The 22,857-nt window shown below is 34.0% G+C and overlaps 2 protein-coding genes across 2 annotated transcripts; one reads left to right on the forward strand and one right to left on the reverse strand.

Annotated features, from left to right (window-relative positions):
* Window positions 1–656: 656 nt before the first annotated feature.
* LOC118032862 (TMV resistance protein N) lies at window positions 657–4,915 on the reverse strand. The gene is made up of 5 exons (XM_035037644.2): window positions 4,218–4,915; window positions 2,952–4,059; window positions 2,577–2,855; window positions 1,587–2,489; window positions 657–1,476 (listed from the first exon to the last, which is right to left on the reverse strand). Exons 1-5 carry the CDS (start codon window positions 4,697–4,699, stop codon window positions 880–882), a joined length of 3,369 nt encoding a protein of 1,122 aa, XP_034893535.1. The 5' UTR covers window positions 4,700–4,915; the 3' UTR covers window positions 657–879.
* A 10,640-nt stretch (window positions 4,916–15,555) lies between these two features.
* Window positions 15,556–22,622, forward strand: LOC118032861 (glyoxysomal fatty acid beta-oxidation multifunctional protein MFP-a). Its single transcript, XM_035037643.2, has 18 exons — window positions 15,556–15,952; window positions 16,742–16,813; window positions 16,929–16,994; window positions 17,074–17,134; window positions 17,238–17,301; window positions 17,379–17,460; window positions 18,547–18,602; window positions 18,705–19,007; window positions 19,088–19,174; window positions 19,674–19,848; window positions 19,971–20,092; window positions 20,197–20,360; window positions 20,439–20,693; window positions 20,835–20,956; window positions 21,125–21,246; window positions 21,407–21,555; window positions 21,635–21,773; window positions 22,315–22,622. Exons 1-18 carry the CDS (start codon window positions 15,847–15,849, stop codon window positions 22,348–22,350), a joined length of 2,181 nt encoding a protein of 726 aa, XP_034893534.1. The 5' UTR covers window positions 15,556–15,846; the 3' UTR covers window positions 22,351–22,622.
* Window positions 22,623–22,857: the final 235 nt, after the last annotated feature.

Raw genomic sequence — 22,857 nt, forward strand, 5'->3', positions numbered from 1 at the left:
ACACAAAATAAATACGAACATGAAAGAGGAGGCTAGAATTCTCCTTAATTGATTTGTAAAAAATACATTGTTTAATCTAAATACAAATAACTTATATATAAGTTAAACTAAAAATATTATTCTACTTTTTAATAAATAAAACAAGATAAATGTATTATTTAGCAATTATTTCTTAGAAAAAAAAGATGTTAAATATTTATTTTAGTTTTCAAATAGAATCTCTTAAGTTTTAATTGGTTTGAATCAATAAAATTGAATTTTATTTTTTCAAATTGAAATTTTAACTTTGCATCGAAACTTATTATTAACTTTGCAATAATTGTATTTAAAGCCAACCGAAACAAGCATCAAATCCAATCTCAAGTAAACTTAATTTGAAAAGATTAAATTGAAAACAAACCAAGTGAAAAAGAAAATTAAGAAAAAAGGAAAAAAATAATGTGGATAATTATTGCAACCCATATTAGATTTGTGTATTTCTCCTGTGTTGCATTTCTGTCATTTGTTTTTAATATTCCTTTAATTGTACATTATCTTTCGTGTAAACATCATTTCATAGTTTACCAAGCAATAAACTTGCAAAACTAAACCACACTTATTAAATACAAAGCAAAAGGACCCAATCAAAAACAAAAGGAAAAAACGAAGGATGCTAATGAATAAAAAAGTTTGACCCATGTTGTATTTCCATCATTTCTTTTAATATATTTTTTTCATTTCATATTACCAAGTGTTAATTTTGCAAAACCAAACTAAGCAAATGGATCAATTAAAAAATATATCCAATATTTTTGGTAGGGATCAAGTTCTATCAAAACCCTGAAAGAATTGGATCTGAAGGGCAGGAAGCATCAGGTGGCACGGCGTTACTTTCACTATTTATTCCGGGAGGCATTGGCGGCCCTCAATATTCCTGCATGGGATGATGGAGTTGTTCACGTCCAATATCCTCAACTCTTCAGAATGCAATCCATTGATAGAGTCGACACTTGTATTCGGTTCGTTGAACTGCACTGTGTCTTCCTCGTACACCATGCGGAACCCCCAATTCATGACTCGGGCAGAAAGAACCTGAAACTCATTGTTGGTGTTTCTTTCTTGAATAGATGACCGGAACTCCACCTCAATGGCCTGAGAAGTAGTATTAGACACAGCAAGTGGTTCCGGAAACTTGCCTCTGGGAAAGAAGATAAAGAAAACCTGATTTGACGTAAATGTTGAACCTTCAGGGTACTCTAGAAAGTAGCTCCTAGATTTGAAGCCTTTGATATCGAAGTTCAATGTCATAAGACATGAATCACCGCAATCAAGCTCTTCAAAGAATGCACAAACAGCTAATCCCATCCACTTACTGCTGGACCAATGCTCATAAGGAAGTAGCCGTATTGTTAAAGAATGACCCACGCTCTTATGGTGAAACCAACCAGGAATTTCACTTCCTGGAAAACAGGTAAAAAACCAAGAGGCTGGATGACCCTGCACCAAAATCATAACCTATTTCAATACACAACACAAAAAATTTAACACAGAAGAAAAATATAGAAAAAGCGTGGTCTGTGAAGTGAGAGGGGGAGAGAGATAGAGACCTGATGGCCGCTTTTCAACAAGAAATGGAGGTAATATTTAAGCCATGTCAAACCCATGCTGATATTCCCTTGATAATTAGTCAACTCAGAGCAGTTCATAAAAATCAAGGACAAAAGCTTTGAGCGGGCACATTCCTCAAATAGATTTGGAAGAGTTCCCAACGAAGCGCAACCGTCCACCCCAAGATACTCAAGCCTTGATGGAAGATCCGGAAGTGACTGAAGCTTCTTGCAATTGCCTAACCTGAGGCTTTTAAGTTTAGAGAGCCGGCTGAGGCTTGAAGGTATTCTCACAAAGTTATTTCCGTTAAGGTCTAATTCTTCCAATGATGGGAAGCAGCTCATATCATCAGGAAGTTCTCCTTCCATGAGATTGCAGTTGCTTAGATTTAGCTTTGTCAAAGAGTATAGCGCTGACAGAGAGGACAGCATCAAAGTAATTGGACAAGGATTTCTTGGAAGTGACCGGAAGGAGAAGAGAGAATACCATGATTTAGGTGCTGGTCCCTTGCATCCATCAAAAGATAGCACTTTAAGTTTTTTCCAGAGACCAAAGGTTGATGGCAGTTGTGTTATAGCAGTTCTGCCCACATCAAGCTCCTCCAGATTCATTAGATTTCCCAACATCTCAGGCAATTTTTCAAGTTTGAAGCATCCATACAAGTTAAGAATTCTGAGGGTCTCCAACTCACATATGTTTGTTGGAAGACAGGCAAGCTTTACGCAGTCCTTCAAATTCAAGAAAACAAGCCCTTTCAGAATTCCGATAGAGTCGTCAATCTTAACCAGTTTTCTGCAACCCTCAAGATTCAGCTTCTCAAGATTTGGAACTTGTCTGAAGTCTGGAGTCTTTATTAAGTTTCGGGAGTGTCTGAGATCAATAGCTCTAAGCAACTTTAAAGGCTGTCAAAAGATATAGAAAGAAAATCAGAATGATGAGACTCTAAATACATCACTGAATTTGAAGTAACAAAATAGAAGCAGGCGTACTCTCACTCCCTCCCATAATTGTTTAATGCTGCTATGACGCATGTGGAGCTCAACAAGTTTATCAGGTTGAAAAGTTGATGGCAATGATTTGAAAGGATATCGGCACCATTCAAGATATCTCAACTCATTGGAGAGATATTTAATCTCCTGGGAAAGGTTTATATTTTGGAGTTTGAGAATTCTTAACCTTTTCATCTTCATTATTGATTCAGCACTCAAGTATAGCCCATCTACTTCGTCATTTGAATTCAGGACGATGCCTTCAACTTTGTCGGTTCCCTGAACAGTAAAGTTAATAAATAGGAATGATGAACAGGAAAAGGGAAACTCAAAATCTGATACATAGAATTGTGGTTGTAACAGTAAGTTATTTACCGTATTATTTTGCAAAACTTGAACGACATCCTCACAGAGCCACAACCTGGTGCGTTTTCCAGGTTCTTCATGAGACTCTCTCTTGACAATTTGTCGACCCATTTCTTGAAGCAAGTCATGCATCCATACTCTGTTATCTGAAATATTTATGAGAAATTTCTCTACGAGAATCCTTATTCCAATCTGTGGATAGAAACCAGAACTTTCCATTAATTTTGTCACACAATCTTCTTCCCACCCGTTGAAAAAACAAGCAATATCTAGAAATATTTTCTTCTCTACTTCGTTAAGTCCATCAAAACTTATTTTAAGTTTATCTAGAATTCCTTTATCTGGGATATCTTTCAGTCTTTTCAATGAATTGTTCCACAATTCTACAGATCTGATCCCAGAAAAAAATGAACCCAAAACATGGAGAGCTAATGGAAGGCCATCTGCATACTTTACAACTTGGATGGTCTGAAGCACATAATCTTCCGGGGGACAATAACTTCTGAAGGCTTTCAGACAAAAGAGTTGAACGGCTTCGATGTTATTTAAACTTGCAACTCTATATATTTTATCAACTCCAAATTGTTTCAGAAGAAGTTCATCTCTTGTGGTTATTATAACTCTACTTCCATTGTCAAACCAATTACGATCTCCAGCTAAAGATTCTAATTGGACCAATTGATCAACATCATCAAGAACAACAAGAACCGTTCTAGAACGCAGCCTAACCCTTATTTCATTCATTCCTCTATGAACATCAGAGATTTTGGTCCTTCTTTCCATCAACGTGTCTGAAAGAAGTTGTTCCTGTAAGCGAACTAAACCATGTTTCTCCTCAACTTCTCTAACATTTGCAAGAAAGCTGCTGCCTTCAAAATGACCCAGCATCTTCTCATAGACAGCTCTAGCAATGGTCGTCTTACCTATTCCACCCATCCCACAGATCCCTATGACGCGAACATCATTCAGCTGCTCTACTCCTAAATATAAACTCATTTCCTCCAAACGCCAATCCATTCCAACTAAGTTCTCGGTTACCCATGACATGCTGTAACTTGATTTTCTCAACTTGCATACTATCTCTTCAACAATGCCCTGAATAAACTCTGACTCGTGCCTGCAGACGAAATACTCACAAGGTTACCAAACATGAATCAAATTGGCACAGATCAACAACTTGCATGCTGAGGTATAAATTTCAGACAACATACTAAAGGGGTTTTCCTCAATTACACAAACACAAAACATGAGAAAAAGAAGATGTGTTCTGGTTACCTATCCTGCAAATCCCATCCAGAAAGATTGGCCACTAGTTTCATCGCAATCCTCCAGGTCTGCACCTTCTCAATGTTGTCTTTGAAAACCTCTTCATGATCAGCAAAGGCCTGTTGAAATCTCCCTGTCTGATTCCTTACTTCAGAAGGATCAACATCATAGAAAACTGGAATAACTGTTTGTCTACCTTGTTTCATGCATTCCACAATTTTTACTAGTTCGTTCAAGCACCATGTGGAAGAAGTATAGTTTCTTGAGAAAACTATCACTGAAAACCTTGAATCTTGTATTGCTTGAAGAAGTTCACGGGAAATTTCATTCCCTCTCTCAAGTTCTTGATCATCTCTAAAAGTGATGACTCCTCTGTGACACAAGGCAGTATAAAGATGGTCAGTAAAACTCTTCCGGGTGTCTTCACCTCTGAAACTGAGGAAGACATCATATTTCCACCGAGTTGTAGTACGTGAATAAGAAGCAGCCATGAAAACCTCAAAGAATTGTTCGATCTAAATTTGGTAGGCTAGATTGCTCTCTGTTAGCTGTTTTAACAGAGCCAGAGAGAAGCTACAGCCACAAAATCGAGGGTATTTAACGCAAAGAGCACCATCTTGGAAATTCTATTTATGACGAAAATTCCACGGAGTAAATTTCGGAGTGAGTGGTAATGTTGACTTTAGGACAGGCGAAAGAGCCACAAAGTCTTCACTCAAATAATTTATAGTAACTGACAAACCTCCTGGTTATTTCCCGCAGGGTTTCCAAGAAACTAATGCTAGTGTTTACAATTATTAAATAAAGCACGTCTGTACGCACCCGCAATTGAATAATATCTGCGTTAAAATGTCAAAAATATTTCTTCCAGTTTCATAACAAGGAAGCAAGTACACAGCTTAGCAGTAGTAGTAATTCTCTTTCTCCCCCAACAAACGTTCAGAATTTGATCAGATTCTAGTGCCAAACATGTCATTCCTTAAAGATTAATTACCTTTCCAACCACAAGGTCCAATGATCAAGCAAATGACTTCCTAACAATCAAATGAACGCCGATGAAAGGAAGTTAATGTCACAGCTCTATTTTTAATTGTCATCCACTGTTCAATCATATGTTTTCTATTTGAGTTTAGTTCACTACATGAGATCTCTCCCGAAGTTTACGTGATCATTGCAACAGAAGCTTTGTCTTGCTACATGCATGGGCGCTGCAGAATAAGAAAACAGGAAGTGGTACAAAACAAACAGGAGATGCAGTCCCCATGTGGAAAAACAACAGAGCTGATCTCAGCTCAATTAACTAGTACTACTTCAAAAAAGAATGGCAAGGGACCCTAATTATTGAGATCCAAGTTGAAAGAAAATCCACTAAACTAAATAACAACTCTCAAGTTTAGAAATTTGAGTCCAGAAAAAAGGTCTCAGAAATAGCCTAGGATCTGATTCAGCATTTGACACTAAAATCGAGGTAACAATTCCCAAAAGATAAACACAAATATATATATCTCCTTTTTCTCATAAGAGGCAAAAAACTCTAAAATATGTTGTTTCTTCCCAGGTCCGGCACACTTAAACCTTCAAACAAAAAATATCAAAGAAATGAGGAGCTGTCGCCTTAAATAAACCACCAAGACTACCAACCCTTTCCAGGGATTAAAAGCTAATTACGGAAAAAAACTGCTAAAAAATTGTTAGGTTCTCAAATCTTTCTCCAACAATCTCATGCAACTATTGATTTATTTAAGTGTAAGGATATTGTAACTCGAAAGCAAACATGAAACAGATGACAAAGCACAACTATTGATTGACTTGTGAGCCTTCTGGTCAAACACAAAGTGTACTAGCAGAAAGAACCTCGAAGATGCACACATCTCTGCTCCTCTTGATTGTGACGGATCAAGCATCCTTCCTGTGGCAAGAATAACACTTCTGTCAGTCAAAAAGCATAAAAATGAATTATTGGACCACTCAAAGTTACAAAAAATTTCACGAAATGGGAAAAAAGGAAGAGCACATGTATGTACCAAATTACAAAAGAGAAACAACCATGAGATATTGCTAAAGGGCAGCATTTATCTAGTAATAGGACCTCAAGATAAGGTATAACCCCCCACCAGATTGACAAGCTACCCAATTCCCTCAATAAGAACCTATCAAACATTCAGTTCATTTTTAATCAAAAGCCTATCTTCTTGAGGTGTCATGCATCTTGAATATAGTAATAAAAATATCAGCTTGTGAGAATGCCACAGTCAAATCTGGAGTTTTAATTCTAAAGCAGTGAGGGTAGAGATCCTGGAGTAGTGGAAAACCTGACATCCAAGACCATGTTGATACTATTCTTCTAGGCGCCAAAGAATTTCATATTCATGAGTAATACAAATTAAGCTTGTTACACCTTGCTTGCCATTCAAACTCCATCACGAGAATTCTAGAGCTAAAACCATGCTACTAAACACGGTTTACCAGAACTTTACACCTTAGTCTAACTTGAAAGTGATTCACCAAATTTGTGAAAACTCTACACATCATAAACTCTTAAAAAATATGAACAAACAAAAACTCAACTTCAAGCAGGCTTTTTGCATCGGCAGAGCTTATGAAAATCCACTTGGAGACTAATTAGTGGAATTAAATAATCTCAGATTGAGCCCAATTGCAAAAGGAAGAAATGGAGCACCACATATATGTAACCAACTGTTAATAATTATTAGAAATTAATAATTAACCAAATGGCTATTTCCTTTGGCAAAGAAGATTGCAAGCAACAGGTAATTGATTACTCATGTATTCTGCAGGTTTTTTTTTTTTTTTACAGTATTCATGCATGATTTGCGTGGAAAAGCAAGAAGAGAAGAAGCAACCTGGCCTGGGGAGGTGCTTGTTGCTGTTGCTAGTCTGTCGTGAGGATGGTGGTCCACGGTGAAGCTGCTGGTGATCCACTGCAGCAACTGGAGAAGGTAGAAAAACAACGGTGGATGTTGGTTGCTAGTGTGGCTTTTGGCTGGGGAAGAGGAGAGGTGACAATGTGTGTTGGTTGCTAGTGTGGCTTTTTCTTTCTTTTTCTCTATATCCTTTCCTTCGGTTTTCTTCCCGCTTTGTTTTTCTCCCTCCTCTTTCACATGAACTTCTCCTGTATTTATTTCATTTTGGGATCCCTCGTAGGCTTGAATCTAGCACTTTGATTCGCCCGGATTGGATCTTAATTATTGAAAACAAGCAAACAACTTTTACTCCCATTCCTGACAAGCCAATCGATTGGTAGATCCTAATTATCTGGTTGAGGAAGCACCTTTCAGTTAAAAAATCCTCAATTCGAAGTGGTGAGTCAGTCTTTGATTCCACGGCAGAGTCAGTGGTAGTTCCTCAACGCGGATCCATTCGTATTTTTTAAACATTTAAATTTTTTTATTAAAAATTAATTTTTTTTATATTGTAGGAATATTTTGATATGCTAATTTCAAAAATAATTTTTAAAAAATAAAAAAATATATTATTTTGATACATTTCTTAATAAAAAGTAATTTAAATCATTACTGCAACTACAATTCCAAACAAGTTGTCAAAAGCTGGTTGAGGGAGTGACTTTGGACCAGCGTTGCAATGGTTATAAGAGCGACCACTCAGCAAGAACCATGATGAGGCATGGTATGATATCAAGGTTACAGCGGAGCATGCCTTTTGTCTTACATGGGATGTGAGAAGGTATTAAGTGTGTGTTTTGCTTGGAGGTGTGGTTGATTTTTTTAAAAGGTATAATCTTTCTAGAGTACAAATCAAATTTCACAAAAGTTAAAAAAAAAAATACATATTTTTTATGTGGGTCCTATAAAAAAAAACACTCACACCCATAGTTTTGAAACCCGGCCCGACGGGTTGACTCGGGGCTGAAACTGAGCTGGGTTGAAGAAAAAACAAAGAAAGAAAAAACCTAGTGTAACCCAGCAAGACCTGGCCGCAAACCTGTTGACTTTTTTTTTTTTTTTTTACTAAAATGATATCGTTTTAATTCAAAAAGAAATTTAACCCGGCCGACCCGGTAACCCAGTCAAAACCTGGAACTCGGGCCTTGGACAGGGTCAGCCACCAAACCGGGTCTAAAAACCATGCCCACACCTTCAAGTCAAACACCCCTTAAATGGCTTTGCAAAAAAGAACTCCAGCCAGCTTTCTTACAAGGCAAACAAATAAGACAATGAACCACTACATTGTTTTGGCAATCCTAAACTAAATTAGGTCATAAATCTCGCTTTTGATTTCATCCCTTAATCTTTGAATTTGTTCAATTAGGTCTTTAATTAAGTTCTGATTTTAAAAATTAATTCAATTGTACCCCTATAAAATTTTAAAAGACCCTTTGATTTTAGCGTGTTTTCAACTTGGTCATTGATCGTAGATATTTTTAATTTTGTCCTAAATTCACATTTAAATTTATAATTTCTTCAATTTTACCTCTATTTTAGCTGAATTTGGTCCTCGAATAAGCGTGGCTTTTGCAAAAAGGTTCTTGATCTTGAATTTCTTCGCTTTGACCTTAATTAACCCTTAAACTTTGATTTTTTTGCAGTTTTGACCCTAATTTCTTCCAATTGAGTTTGTAAAAACTAAATCTAGTCCTAAAAATTTTCATTCTTCTCAATTAAGCTAAAATTAGACTTTCAAATTTAATTTTTCACCAATTAAGTCCTTAATAAAATTAATTTGACTTATTAAAAGTCTAATTAAGTCCTTACATTTAATTAATTCTTTTAATCTTAACCCAAATTAATTCTTCAATTTAATTATACCTTTAATTTGACCTATCAAAGTAAGTCTTTAAACTTAATTTTTATACAAATTCTTTAGATATTTACTCAAGTTAACCTTGAATCTGCATTGTTCTTCATATTCAGGTCCTTTAAGGGTGCAATTGAGCTTTCAGATTTACACTTAAATCCATCTTTAGTCTATCTTCGCCAATCAAGTTTTTGGTCCTCTTTCATTTTTGTATTTTTGTTTCTTTATTTTTTATTTTTTAAAAAGAAAATGATGACTTTAAGGGAAATCTAAAATTAGGTTATGACAACGAGTATGATGATGATATTCAAAATCAAATGAGAAAAACAAAGACAAATAATCTAAGCTCACATTACGTGCCTAATAAAGTATTTTTTAATCAAAGGCAAGCAATATGGGTTGGTAAGCAATGCTTTCCCATTCAAAATTAGATCTTCAAAAGATTACAGATATGCTTTATTATTCATATAAGTAAAATGAATGCTTTAAAGATTTCTTTTCACTGAAACTCTTGATTTCTTGAGCCTTTTGACCAATAAATCATGAAAATAAAAGGTCACCTCATATTCTTAATAAGAGAAAAACCTACACCAAAATCTAAAATTCAACCCTCATGAAACCATGTCCATAGGAATTGCTTGATTTTTTTCAAAAACAAATTTGCTTTAAACTTGCATCGAAATGGTTTTTGCATTTGGAAATAGCTTTGAGATAATGATATTTTCTAAAAACCAAAAATCTTCTACAAAACATCGTCCTTAATTACTTTCATGTAACCCTGTCTATAGAAATTGCTTGCATTTTTTCCTAAAAAAAATTACTTTAAACTTTCATCGAAATGATTTTTACATTTGAAAAGAACTTTGAAATTCCAAGAAATTTTCTGTGATATCAATCTTTTATAAAAACCAAACATCTTTTGCAAAACATTGTTCTTAAGAAAACCCAAGCAAGATAAAGTACTTGAGGGAATGATCAGTCTGGGGGTAATTCAAGAAACCCAATAAGGATGGTTGTATATTCCTTTTTTAAGAAGACAAAAAATTGGAAGCAAGTTGCTTAAATATTTCAATGTTTTTTTAGAATTTAGATTATAACTAGGAAAGCTATCATAGAGAAAATATGGTGAATACTAAGTGGTGGTCATGACACCCTAGTAGTGATACACATATAAATACAATGATAAATATGAGTGCCATAAAATGTCACAATCAATTAGATACAAATGCCTAGATGATGGGATAGGCAAAGATAATCTAAGCTTATTAAATGAGTATCCCTTTCCTAGAGATCAAGTCCATAAGTTGTAATTGGAGTAGGCTAAAACAAAGAAGCCATGTAAACTTGTTACAAAGATTGAAGCTTTGAAAGACGAAGTTTATAAGGAAAGAGGAGCTATGTTTCTCAGGTAAAATTCATGTATATTAACCCCAAAGCATTACATATTAATCTTTACAGAGAGCCCAAGGAAAGAATCTTTGATAGATTCGAATATTTCCAACAAAGGGAAACTATTGAAGGTTTTAATTTATACCAATACAAGGACAAAGAAAACCTAATTTTCAAAATATGAGATCATGAGATATCTTTAAGGTTATATCTATATAAGTTTGAAGCATACCATTTTGAGCCTCTCACTTTTAGACAACATCTTTGGCATTATTTTCTCCTAAGTGTGCTTTTGAGAGGATTAACCACTTCTTGATTTGATAAATCCACATCCTTTTATCTTTCCTTCTTTACAAACTTACTATCTAAAGCGTTTTACGAGACTTTCTATCATAATCATTGTAATAAGGGGGCAACTTTCATAATCTAATTTTAAGTTCCTTCAAAGTTATCATTTTCTTTTTCTTTATTAAGAAATCAACTTGGTTGGCAAGGACATATTAAAGAGGCATTTAAATACATAAATGAGAGATGAAGAAACCAAACTGGATCTTTGATGAAATTGAAAATTCAATCACACCCTTCAAGTACCTAGATGTAAATGACAATATAGATTCAAGGTTAAGTTAAGTGAATATTTGATGAATTTGCATAAAAATTAAGTTTGAAGACTTAATTAGACTTTTAATTGGCTGATTTGATTTAAGTATGAGACTAATTAAAGATTTAACTAAGTTTAAGAATTAGTTTAAGCCAAAATTAAAAGAATTAATTAAGTGTAAAGACTTAATTAGACTTTTAATAGGTTAAATTAATTTTATTAAGGACTTAATTGGTGAAAAATTAAATTTGAAAGTCTAATTTGAGCTTAATTGAGAAGATTGAAATTTTAGAGGACCAAATTTAGATTTTTCAAGCTTAATCGGATGAAACTAGGAAATTAAAGTTTAGAGGATCAATTAAAGGCTAAATTGAAGAAATTCAAGACCAAAGACATCTTTGTAAAAGACGCGCGTGTTTAGGGACTAAATTTGGTTAAAAATAAGGGTATATTTGAAGAAATTGAAAGTTTGAAGGTTAATTGAAGACAAACTTGAAATAATCCAAGTCCATGGACCATGTTGAAAAAACGCTAAAATCATAGGATCCTTTTGAAACTTCGTAGGGGTAAAATTGAATTGATTCATAAAACTAGAATCAATCAAGGGTTTAATTGAACAAATTAAAAATACTGAAAGCTAAAATTAAAAAAAGAGAAATTAAAACCCTAATTAATCTAGGGTTATTAAAAGAACACCATTTTATTTAAATGAACGGTGTGTTTTGATCAAAACAACTTATTCTGGTTTAATATGATGCCATTTTATGCAATCCTAGATAAAAGAAAAATAAAGAAAGGGTTAGACGACTTGTCACCTAGTCACTGTTAATCTTTTTCCCTCGAAAAAGTCTAGTTATGCTGCCACCTTCCAAGCCTGAAACCTCCCTCATCTCTCCCCAACCTAGAATAAAAAACATTCCCCTTTTCACCCTGTCTTTTGTACTCCTACATAAACCAAACAAAGACTCTTTTGCAATCCTGAAGGCGCTTTTATAATGAGCCAAAACCCACGCCCCAACCAGCCATGTTTGCTATAAAATAACAAAAACAATTGGTGTACTCCTTTTGCCAGCTCTCAAACATTGAAAGGGTTAATCCTTAACCTCAATGGATGGCTGGGATCTATTCTTCAACATTAAAGGATGAGAAATGTCCAGCTCATGACCTTTTGATGACTCTCATCGCCTTTTAAAAACCTATGCCAAAGACCATAAAAGAATGGGAGGAGAAACTTGGAAAACACATATTTTCACACTACAAAACCTAAAAATCCTTAGCCAAATCATTAACCAACTAAGAAAAAAAAAAAGAAAACCTTTGATAGGCCACCAATACAAGTTTTAAACTAGTTCAAAAATCTCTAGCTAAGAAGCAACTTAATTGGACAAGGTATGTTTTAACTTTGATAAGGGGGTGAAGCTCAATGAGCACACCCTCTCCTCCTCTATTTTGTTTTTTAAATTACTGCTTAAAATGTTTATTAGGCATCATTTGAAGTTTTTTGTTAGCTTAAATGTAATGAATGTTTGTATTTAGATGTTTAGTTATGCCATGATTTAGTATGTATATACATGTTTAATATTTATTTGAGGCTTGATTTGATGTTTAGGATTGTTTATTGGAGTGTTAAATGCCATTTGATATACATTTTAACATGTTTTAATGATTAGTTAACCAATTTTGAAGCCATGGTAAGTTATGTTAAGAATTAATGTTGTTGTTGGATTAAGCTGTTTTGAGTAGCTTGTTTGGTTTGTTTGAAGTTGCAAGCATAAAGATTGAGTTTAGAAACAATGAAAATCATCAATGAAGTAATGTTTTTGCCTAAAAAAATGTTATTTTTTATTACTACTATCATGGACTTCACTTGTTGTTATGCTTTTGATTTTTTGTTTCTAGTTTTTTTTTATGGTTTAAATAATTTATGTTAAGCATGCTTAAGCTATAATTTTTGTTTCTAAGTTTTAGATATTTTATGGGTTTAAAGTCTTTGCTACCTTTTTCAGGGTTTGATTTGCTTTTTTGGATTGATGTTCATATGTTGAATTAGATCCTTGTTTTCCATGTCTTTTTGATAATTTGTTAACTCTTCCACATGCGTTTTAACTTATTAAACATTAGTCTAGGATCCCATGACTTTAAAAACACCAAAATCATGCATTTGATCTATGGTTCTTTCATTTTATTTTTCACAAATAATCAAATAATCTTGACATAAGGTTGTTTATTGTGTTCATCCAACCTCAAAATCTTGTTTGAGTGTTGTTTTTTCATGCTTTTATGCCTTATTTGACGTGGTTTGTTATGGTTTTGAATCTATGTTTTTTTGGGCTTTTCCAAGTGTTCTTGAGTAAATTTAAATGTTTTCCTCTTTTGATCTTCGTTCTTTCTTTTTTGATTTTGGATCGTGTTTGCAAGCTTGACATTTGGGCCAAGAAGCCCTAGCACACGTAGCTGTGATGAGTCCATCAGATATTGTTTGGATGGTTTAAAATTTTCAAAATAAAAAATACAATAATTTGTTCTTAAAGCATATTTTCCGTATACAACTTTAAGCTATTTCTTAAGCCTTTGATTTTTAGTAAAGAATATGTTTGGGAAGCAGATACTATTACTTTTTTTAATAATGTTTATGTCTTTTCCAAACAAAACTCAAATAAATTTAAAATATCCTAAAATAAATCAGAAAAATTATTTATAAATACCTCACTTGATTTCCAACCACTTGATTTAATATGCAATGTGGTGGTAGTTAGGATTGATGATTTCCAACCACTTCAATTAAAAAATCAGGTATTTTGTCGTCTGGTACTTGTTTTGTTTTTTTATTTTTTATTTATTTTTTCATGCTAAACCAGTCGAATCCACGATTCTTGCTGCAGACGACGCACATCCTCTTCATAAGGTCATGACTTCCAGCAACGTCATCTAATATCTTCATCCCAGCACTTCGATCTCAAGTGTTTAAGCAATTGATGTGCCTCCAACAGTAATTTTTAGTAAATTCACGTTTTTAATTCCTTTAAGCGATTATTTATTTAATTCTTAATGATACTAAAAGCCCCTTTGTAATCATTTTAAGAAATAAAGTATTTTTTTCGTTTTTTAGAAAATAAATTAATTAAAAATCCCAAAAAAATACATGAAATCTCGAATCTATTATTTATTTACAGCTGATTTTTTTTTTTCTATTCTCTTAAGTTTGGTTATTTTTTTTTATATTATTTTAAGAATTCAAAAACATAAAAAAAATATACTAGTATATTTAAATTAATATTTTTTTTTTTTTTTAGATATTTTGATGTACTAATATTAAAAATATTTTTTTTAAAATAAAATAATTTTATTTTAATATATTTTTAAATAAAAAATATTTTAAAAAATAACTATTATCATAACCTTAAATATTTTATAAATAAAAATAATGGATTATAAAAAGTGTTTGGTATTGTGGTAGCTATTGTGGTTTGAAAAAAAAGTTATTTTATAAAAAATACTTTTAGTTGAGGTTGGTTTTAAAAAAATATATATTTCGTTAAAACTGTGCTTGAAATTGAGGTTGAATAAAAAGTAGTTTAATATATTTGGTTAAAAAATACTTTTCAAACTGAGGTTGTAAAATAATTTTAAAAAAAATATATTAATATTAATAGTTTTTAATTTAAACATTGTATTATTTTATTAAACTATTTACAATTCTATCATGTATGAAATACATCCTGATAAAGAATACAATTTTCTTGGTTTCTTATGCGCGCAACAACATCAGGTAAAATATTATCAAAAATAAAATTAGGATTGCGATCTCCGTCTAATTTATTATTAGTGTCATTGAATAATGTTAAATACTAATTTTTTTTTAAATAAAACACAATTAAAAATAAAAAAAATTAAATTTTTTATTTTATTTTACTATTTTATAGGTTGGTAGTTATGTTTTAAAATAATATATATATTTTTTATTTTATAAAATTTTTTTTTGATATTAATATATAAAAATTTAATTTAATTTTTATTTTTAAAAAATAACAAAATAACAATAATTTAACCATAATCCAAACATGGCTATAATCATCATTTATAAGAAGAAAGCTAGTGATGGCTTGGCATTGGCATATAGAGAAAATAATTTCTATGTATAATAAATTATTTTATCTGAAAATAAATATCTAGTATTCTAATGATTAATTTATTATGATGGGTAGAGTTTATCGAGAATAAAAGCTCTATTATTTACTGAAATAAGTGAAAGCATGTAAAGGTAGCTTTTGACTCTTTTTTCTAAGTCTGCATTTACAATGCAATAATGATGAGATCCATTAACAATAATTGCTTACCGAACATTTAGTTCTTGCATTTTGCTTCAAGCGCAATCTTTATATCGTAAACAAATGGTCTCTAAGTGGAAGAAATCTGTGACTCGAAAGTGAACAAAAGATATATTTTAATTTGAAAAAAAAAAAAAAAACTTGGCCGGCCCGGCCTGACCAAGCTGAACGCAATGGCGGTTTTCTTTTAAGAAAAAACAAAAATAATATTATTTTTATAAAATTATTGATACAAGACATTTGCGAACCGACTGATACGGATATAAGAAAATAAATGGACAGGTACGGTCACTGTCCATAGAAAGCAGGAGCACGACCATCCAATCCAAGAACGAAAACGACGGATATGGAATACACGACCATAGAACAAGGTCGCCGTTGCTGTTGCCGCATGCTTTAAATGCGTATTTCTCGTACTCTAGTTTCTTCACAAACCTCTGCAACGTCTCTTCTTTTGCTAGCACACGACACCAACCTCATCGGTATAAAAACAAATTATAGACTAGGAAGACAATATTGACGTCTCAGAACCTAGGAAGGGAGAATGAAAGGAAGCAGGACCAAGGGAACAACCACTATTGAAGTCGGAGCTGATGGGGTGGCTTTAATCACCCTCATCAATCCTCCTGTCAATGCACTCTCTTCTGATGGTATTGTCACAATTTCTTTTCTCTGAATTAAGTTAGATCTTGTATGTTTAGTTCATTCTATGTGTACCCTTTTGATATTTGAACTTGATTTCTTGTTTTTTTGGTTGGCTGGCGGTCTAATTTCAGTGTGTTTGTTGGATCGAGAGATTTTTTAATTTTTCAAGTTCATGAATGGCAATTGGTTGAGGAAAAAAGATAACTGGCTATAAATTAAGAGATTCAAAGGGGTCATTATTGGTGGTGATTTTCTCTTACCTTTTTTTTCAGTAACGTAGTCTAAAGGCATGGAGGAATTAAATTTAAAAATTGCTCTTGTTTTTTCAAGGATCAGGATTGTCAATTTAATTTTAATTTATAATTTCACATTTCAACTTCTGTTTAGCAAGACAAATAACAGATAATTTCTAACAAAATGGTGGATGCCATGCTGCAATTATTTAGGGGGTAAAGGGCCTCAATCCTCGTATTCTCCGTGTTATACGATTACTTGTTCAAGGAATTCTGAGACCATCTTCGAGGTTTATTTTCTCACTCTGGAAAATTTATGCTACAGTTGTATAAGGCTAACTTGGAATATTTAATGTTTCTGGTTTAAACTAATGACTGATAGCATTTGGAATCACCTTTTGGGTTCTGTGTATTCTTATTCTCCTCAAATTTGTTTGCGAAAGCAATTGGCATCGTCCAAGACTTGCTTGATGTCACGGTTACTTATTTGTCTTCAGTTACATGATGTTTTTCAATGATGCTGATAAGATATGGAACTTATTTATGCTGCTCTCATCCCAGTGTTGAACAGCTTGAAGGACAGTTATGAGCAAGCTTTAAGAAGAGATGATGTGAAGGCAATTGTTATAACAGGTATCTATTAAGAAATTATTCGTAAAAATTTCAAGGAGTTTGTAGGACATTTCCAAGCATCAGAACTGAATGAGAATGTGAGATGTCAAGCTAAGATCTCATTTTAATGATGCAGGTGCGAAGGGAAAGTTCTCTGGTGGTGCTGACATTTCTTCTTTTGAGGAAGTTCAAGAGGGAAAATGTATGTTCAGTATTTTTTGTCTTGTGCTCAAGATATTCTTTCCTGTAACTCAAATAGAATCTCCTTTATGTTTTCTCAGTGAATGAACCAAAACCTGATTTTATAATCTCTGAGGTTCTCGGTAACACTTTAGAAGGTACTCTTGATTTATTCTTCTTCATTCTTCATGACTTAAATATCCTCAAAAGAAGTTTCGCCAACATATTTCAGCTATTTGAATAGTTGTTTTGCTTTCCAGCTGCTAAAAAAACCTTCAGTTGCTGCAATTGAGGGCCTTGCCTTAGGTGGAGGACTAGAGGTTGCAATGGTATGCCTCTCTATATATACCGATTTATCATGTTACAATTGATTTCTTCAGATGATCTGATATGCTTGCTATTTCAGGCTTGCCATGCTCGTATCTCAACCCCTAATGCTCAATTAAGCCTACCTGAACTTCAACTTGGACTAATTCCTGGTTTTGGAGGTATGTCAGTGGGATCTTTACACTTCTTTTGTTTTGAATGCCTACTTTTTTGTAATTTCAACAAAATAAAAACTTTTGCATCGTATTTTACACTTTCTTGTAATGTTCAATGGCTTGAATTTTAGGTATTTTGATCAAGATGTCAAGGAAAATCTATAGATGACCATTTTTGTTTTCTTGCATGAAAAAGAAATCAGGTGGAGGGGGATAGTAAGGCATAGTGCTCACTAAATCAGAATTGATGAGTATATAGAGTGAGTAATTTGCTTTAGGAGTTGTCGAATCTGCATGGCATGACACCTTGGCAATTTTCAAAAGTTAAATAATAAATTCCAGCATAAGGATGTGCATTCTTGTAAAATCTAATGGTAGGTGTTTAAGACAACATGTCTAGTGAAATACGAATGTTAAAACCATTCACTTTCTAGACAAAGAATGATAAATCAATGATGATAAAGGAAGTGAGAGCTAGTTTTGATGGAGGACAAGGTGAAAGTTAGTTAAGATGATTTGGTGTGTCAAGACATGATATCATAGCCATGAAATCTAGAACATGTGACTCCAGATATGGTATGCTCATTGGAAGGGAAAAGGCTTGTTTTCATCTTGCTGAGGCAAATGGCACAAAAAATGATTTCCATGTCATGATATGAGAGCCTAATGATCCTCTTTACAGAAACTAAATCAGTAATTTTGTTGCTCTTAAATCATAGACTTGTCATTTATATTTTGTGGTTAAACATGCACAAAAAGGCTTTTGCATGAGTTACTCATTTAGCACATCTTTATCATTTTAAGTGAGTAAAATCTGTTAGAGAACCTGCTGATTAACATTTTTACACGTAAAATGGAAGGATGAAACTCCTCAGATTCTTCAGTTAAGGTGATAGGAGTGATGCTTACTTTCTCCTTTGGTGTTTACTGTTATTGTTGTCATGTTTGCCCATTAGCTGTCAATTCTTCCTTCAACAAAGTTACAGTATACATCTCGGATTTGACAAATGGTTATTTATCAGGCTCATTTTCCTTAAAAAAGGGTTTTCTTTTCTTTTCTCACTTCAAATCTTATGTTTCTGATTGTCTCAGGAACACAGAGACTCCCACGTCTTGTGGGTATCACAAAGGCCCTTGAAATGATGCTGGTATGTTGTAGCTAGGTCTTCCAGTTTCTTGATCCATGTGTTTCTTTAGCTGCACAGCTGTATAATATTTAATCAATCCCCAACTCCCCTCCCTGCATATAGACATCAAAACCAGTTAAAGGTGAGGAAGCTCATGCCCTGGGTCTTGTGGATGCTGTTGTTTCGCCAAATGAGTTGTTAAGTACTGCACGTCAGTGGGCCCTTGATATCTTTGAGCGTAGGAGACCGTGGATTGCTAGCCTTTACAAGACTGAAAAATTAGATTCCCTTGGCGAGGCAAGGGAAATATTCAAGTTTGCTAGAGCACAAGCCCAGAAACGAGCCCCTAATCTTTTACATCCTATAGTTTGCATCAACGTTGTTGAACATGGCATAGTTTCTGGTCCACGTGCTGGACTCTACAAGGTCCTTGCCTGAATTTTTTTTTTCTTTATCCTCAAATTGTAGCCCATTCAACTGTTTTATAAGTTGTCTGATGTTGGCAGGAGTTTGAAAGTTTCCAAGAACTTGTGCGTTCTGACATCAGCAAGAGCTTGGTCCACATCTTCTTTGCTCTGCGTGGAACAACCAAGGTTCTAGTGCAATTTTATTCATGGAATTGTTGGCTATTCATCTGCAGTTTTTAGTAGATCTTATAATATGCTTTCTGTCAGCCATATTAATATGTTTTTGCAACCATTTATATTCCTGCAAGATATATTTGGCTATTCATCTTCAGACCATTTGGTTTGCTGATTTGTCATCTTCTTAACTGTTTTGTGGATTCTCCTTTTAATCCTAGAATTCAACAGGTAGGTTCACTCATTCTGATTTAAGTCAGGAGTTTTGATTGCAGAGATTGGTTTCTTGTTAGTAGGTTTGTTCTTTTAGTGTGCGCCAACTTAGGTTTCTCAAGAATTGAATTGAAAATAAATTGATGCAATTGAATTTCCAGAGTTATCAATACATGTAATGGCTATCTGGAATCTGAATTCGTGGAAGATATTTGTCCACTTGTTCAAGATTGGTCTGGCACTTAACACTCCACATACTTTTATTTCAAAACCTTGATCAGCTCTTGATTTTGAACAGGTTCCAGGAATTACTGATCTGGGCTTGGTACCTAGACGAGTGAAGAAGGTTGCTGTGCTTGGTGGAGGATTAATGGGTTCGGGAATTGCAACTGCATTAATTCTCAGTAATTATCCAGTGATCCTGAAAGAAGTAAATGACCAATTCTTGCAGGCTGGTATTGGTAGAGTGAGAGGTAGAGCCAGTGCCTTGTCTTGAGATCAGCTTTTAATTTATCATCTTGTAACTCAGTTGTCATTTGGTTTACATAATGAGGTTCTACTGTTGTGAGTAAATATTCTTTTTTTTTTTATTCAGCCAATCTCCAAAGTCGTGTCAAGAAAGGAAAAATGACACAAGAAAAGTTTGAAAAAACCATGTCTCTTCTCAAGGGTTCTCTTGATTATGAAAGTTTTAAAGACGTGGACATGGTCATAGAGGTCTGCATGTTCATCTGATTTAACTTTCTTTTGTTACTCTTGAATTTTCTATCCTGAAATTAAACAACTCTATTCTCGTTATTTGTTCTTGATGCTTGAAACAGGCTGTGATTGAAAATGTTTCTTTGAAGCAACAAATTTTTTCTGATCTAGAAAAATATTGCCCACCACATTGCATACTTGCCAGCAACACTTCCACAATCGACTTGAACTTGATTGGAAAGCAGACCAAGTCTCAAGATAGGATTATTGGAGCCCATTTCTTTAGGTAATATCTGGTGTAGAGAAAGAACTTTGTGTTTTCACCTTTTGTTTTTGGCTTGAATCATTTGTGCTTCTGATGCAGTCCGGCTCATGTTATGCCACTTTTGGAAATTGTCCGTACCAAGCAGACATCTCCTCAAGTAATTGTGGATTTATTAGATGTTGGGAAGAAAATAAGGAAGACTCCAGTCTTGGTTGGAAATTGCACAGGCTTTGCTGTCAACAGGATGTTCTTTCCTTACACCCAAGCCGCTATTTTACTTGTTGAACATGGTGTGGATCTTTATCAAATTGACAGGGTGATCACCAAATTTGGAATGCCAATGGGCCCATTCAGGTACCTAATTCATTGGGAAAAAATGTAACCATTTTCCCCTTTTTTTCTGGAGAAAATATATTTCAGTTCATCTTGGTATCACTTCATAAAATATATGATTTTTCACCTTGAAAAACTACAATTTTTCACTTGTTCATGCAGGTTGGCTGACCTGGTTGGGTTTGGCGTCGCAATTGCAACTGGCATGCAATTTGTTGAGAATTTCCCAGAGCGAACCTATAAATCTATGCTTCTCCCACTAATGCAAGAGGATAAGAGAGGAGGTATTTTTCTTTTCTGCTTAATCTATGAATTTCCTTCTGATGAAACATGAATAGAAAGTAAAACTTCAGTTGCAAAAGTTTGGAAGACTGCATCAACTCTTTAATGGGATCCATCTTAATAACTATGTTTCTCTCTGAAGCATTCCTTATTCACCATGTAAATGTCAGGTGAAACGACGTTCAAAGGATTCTATTTGTATGATGATAGGCGCAAAGCTAAGCCAGATCCTGAATTAAGGAAATACATTGAGAAAGCAAGAAGCATTTCTGGTGTTGCCGTTGATCCCAAGGTATTCACTCTCTTTTTCTCACTTACTGCTTTCGTAGTTCTAGGTGTTGTTTCCATCCTACCTAATATGGATCCTGACCTCAAATAACAAAAAGTGTATCTTCTAGTGAATCTTCTCTCCCTCTCTCTTGCTCATTCTGGGTCATTAATGCTTGTTACAGCTTGCAAAATTACCAGAGAAGGACATTGTGGAGATGATATTCTTCCCAGTAGTGAATGAGGCTTGCCGAGTCTTTGCCGAAGGCATTGCAGTCAAAGCTGCTGACCTTGACATTGCATCTCTTATGGGAATGGGTTTTCCACCTTACAGGTTTGGTTTTTACGGAGTGAAAGGGTTTCTTTCCTTAGTTTAGGGTCTTGCTCTGATCAATTTGTTTTATTTGGATCAGGGGGGGCATTATGTTTTGGGCTGATTCTTTTGGATCCAAATACATTTACTCAAGATTGGAGGAATGGTCAAAGACGTACGGAGAATTCTTTGAGCCATGTGCCTTCTTGGCTGAACGAGGTGCCAAGGGTGCTCCTCTGGTGAGAGACCTGAATTTCTGAATATGCTTTTCACATGATTAGAAGCACGAGTGCATGAGTGAGTAGATGAGTTATAACATATCACTCATCGCTTTATCATCAGTGCTGTCTTTAAGATTGCGTAGGACTCGGTCACTGAGACCTTGCCCTGTAGATGCCAGGTGGTAGCAGTACTGTGCATAGAATTACCAAAAACATATATTTAAGACACCAAACTTTGTAGCCAGTAAATTAATGAGTTTTAACGTATTTGTCTCCAACATTTCCTGAATCATATCTGCCCCTTCAAAAGCAGACTTGTTTTTAACAGCTCAAACAGATAAAAACCTTGTAACATGTCTGTATTCTGGACGGATCTTTTACATGAGGAGACGTAGCTGCATGTACTTTGGATTGTGTTTAAAACATGGTAGTGGCTACTAAGTGTCTGAATGAAGCAAGTGCCTATTTGCTTACCAATTACAACATATTAGCTGATTGTATAGCTGTTCTTGCAGATTAATCTTGGATAGCGAATGATATTTGTTCTGTTTTGTTACAGAGTTCTCCGGTGGAGCAAGCGAAGTCTCGGCTGTAAGATTTAACTCGCCTGATGCATCACCAACTGTTGGAAGTAAATGTTTCCTGATCTTCTTCCCTCATGTGCTCAATATTTTTTGCTGATGAGAAATGAGAGCATAGACAGTAATATTTATAAACAGGTGAATAAAAATAAATTAAATTCTTAAGGTGAAGATTATTATTCTATGATTGTGGGAATGATAACCATTATTGATATTCGGAGATGTCAAAGCATAAACAGCAGGCAGTGTGGTGAATCTCAGGCGGCAAGGGTGTTTTTTTTTTTTTTTAATTCAATGCATCACTCATCTCTGTTGAAGGCTCTTTTTTTTTTTTTTCCTAATTCAAATGCAGCTAGTGAAAAGAAAGAATGAAAAATGACACATATAAACAATTAAAATCTTATTTCTTAATTCTAAACCATTATTCTTTTTATCCAATAAAAGGAAATAGGATGCTAGAAATAAGAAATAAAATAAACAAGTCATAAATAAATACAAGTTTTTCTTGAGCCAGACAACTT

This window comes from Populus alba, chromosome 8 (genome assembly GCF_005239225.2).
Source record: "Populus alba chromosome 8, ASM523922v2, whole genome shotgun sequence".
NCBI classification, from domain to species: Eukaryota; Viridiplantae; Streptophyta; class Magnoliopsida; order Malpighiales; family Salicaceae; genus Populus; species Populus alba.

What these genes read in the sequence shown, in the direction of transcription:
- LOC118032861 (XM_035037643.2), top strand. Translation starts at nt 15,847, where the DNA reads ATGAAAGGAAGCAGGACCAAGGGAACAACCACTATTGAAGTCGGAGCT. An exon ending in TGGTATTGGTAGAGTGAGAG is followed by an intron (nt 19,849 to 19,970) that starts GTAGAGCCAGTG and finishes TTTTTTATTCAG; the next exon opens with CCAATCTCCAAAGTCGTGTC. An exon ending in ATGCCAATGGGCCCATTCAG is followed by an intron (nt 20,694 to 20,834) that starts GTACCTAATTCA and finishes TTGTTCATGCAG; the next exon opens with GTTGGCTGACCTGGTTGGGT.
- LOC118032862 (XM_035037644.2), bottom strand. Translation starts at nt 4,699, where the DNA reads ATGGCTGCTTCTTATTCACGTACTACAACTCGGTGGAAATATGATGTC. An exon ending in GGATGGGATTTGCAGGATAG is followed by an intron (nt 4,060 to 4,217) that starts GTAACCAGAACA and finishes TTTCGTCTGCAG; the next exon opens with GCACGAGTCAGAGTTTATTC. An exon ending in AAGTTTTGCAAAATAATACG is followed by an intron (nt 2,856 to 2,951) that starts GTAAATAACTTA and finishes TTTACTGTTCAG; the next exon opens with GGAACCGACAAAGTTGAAGG.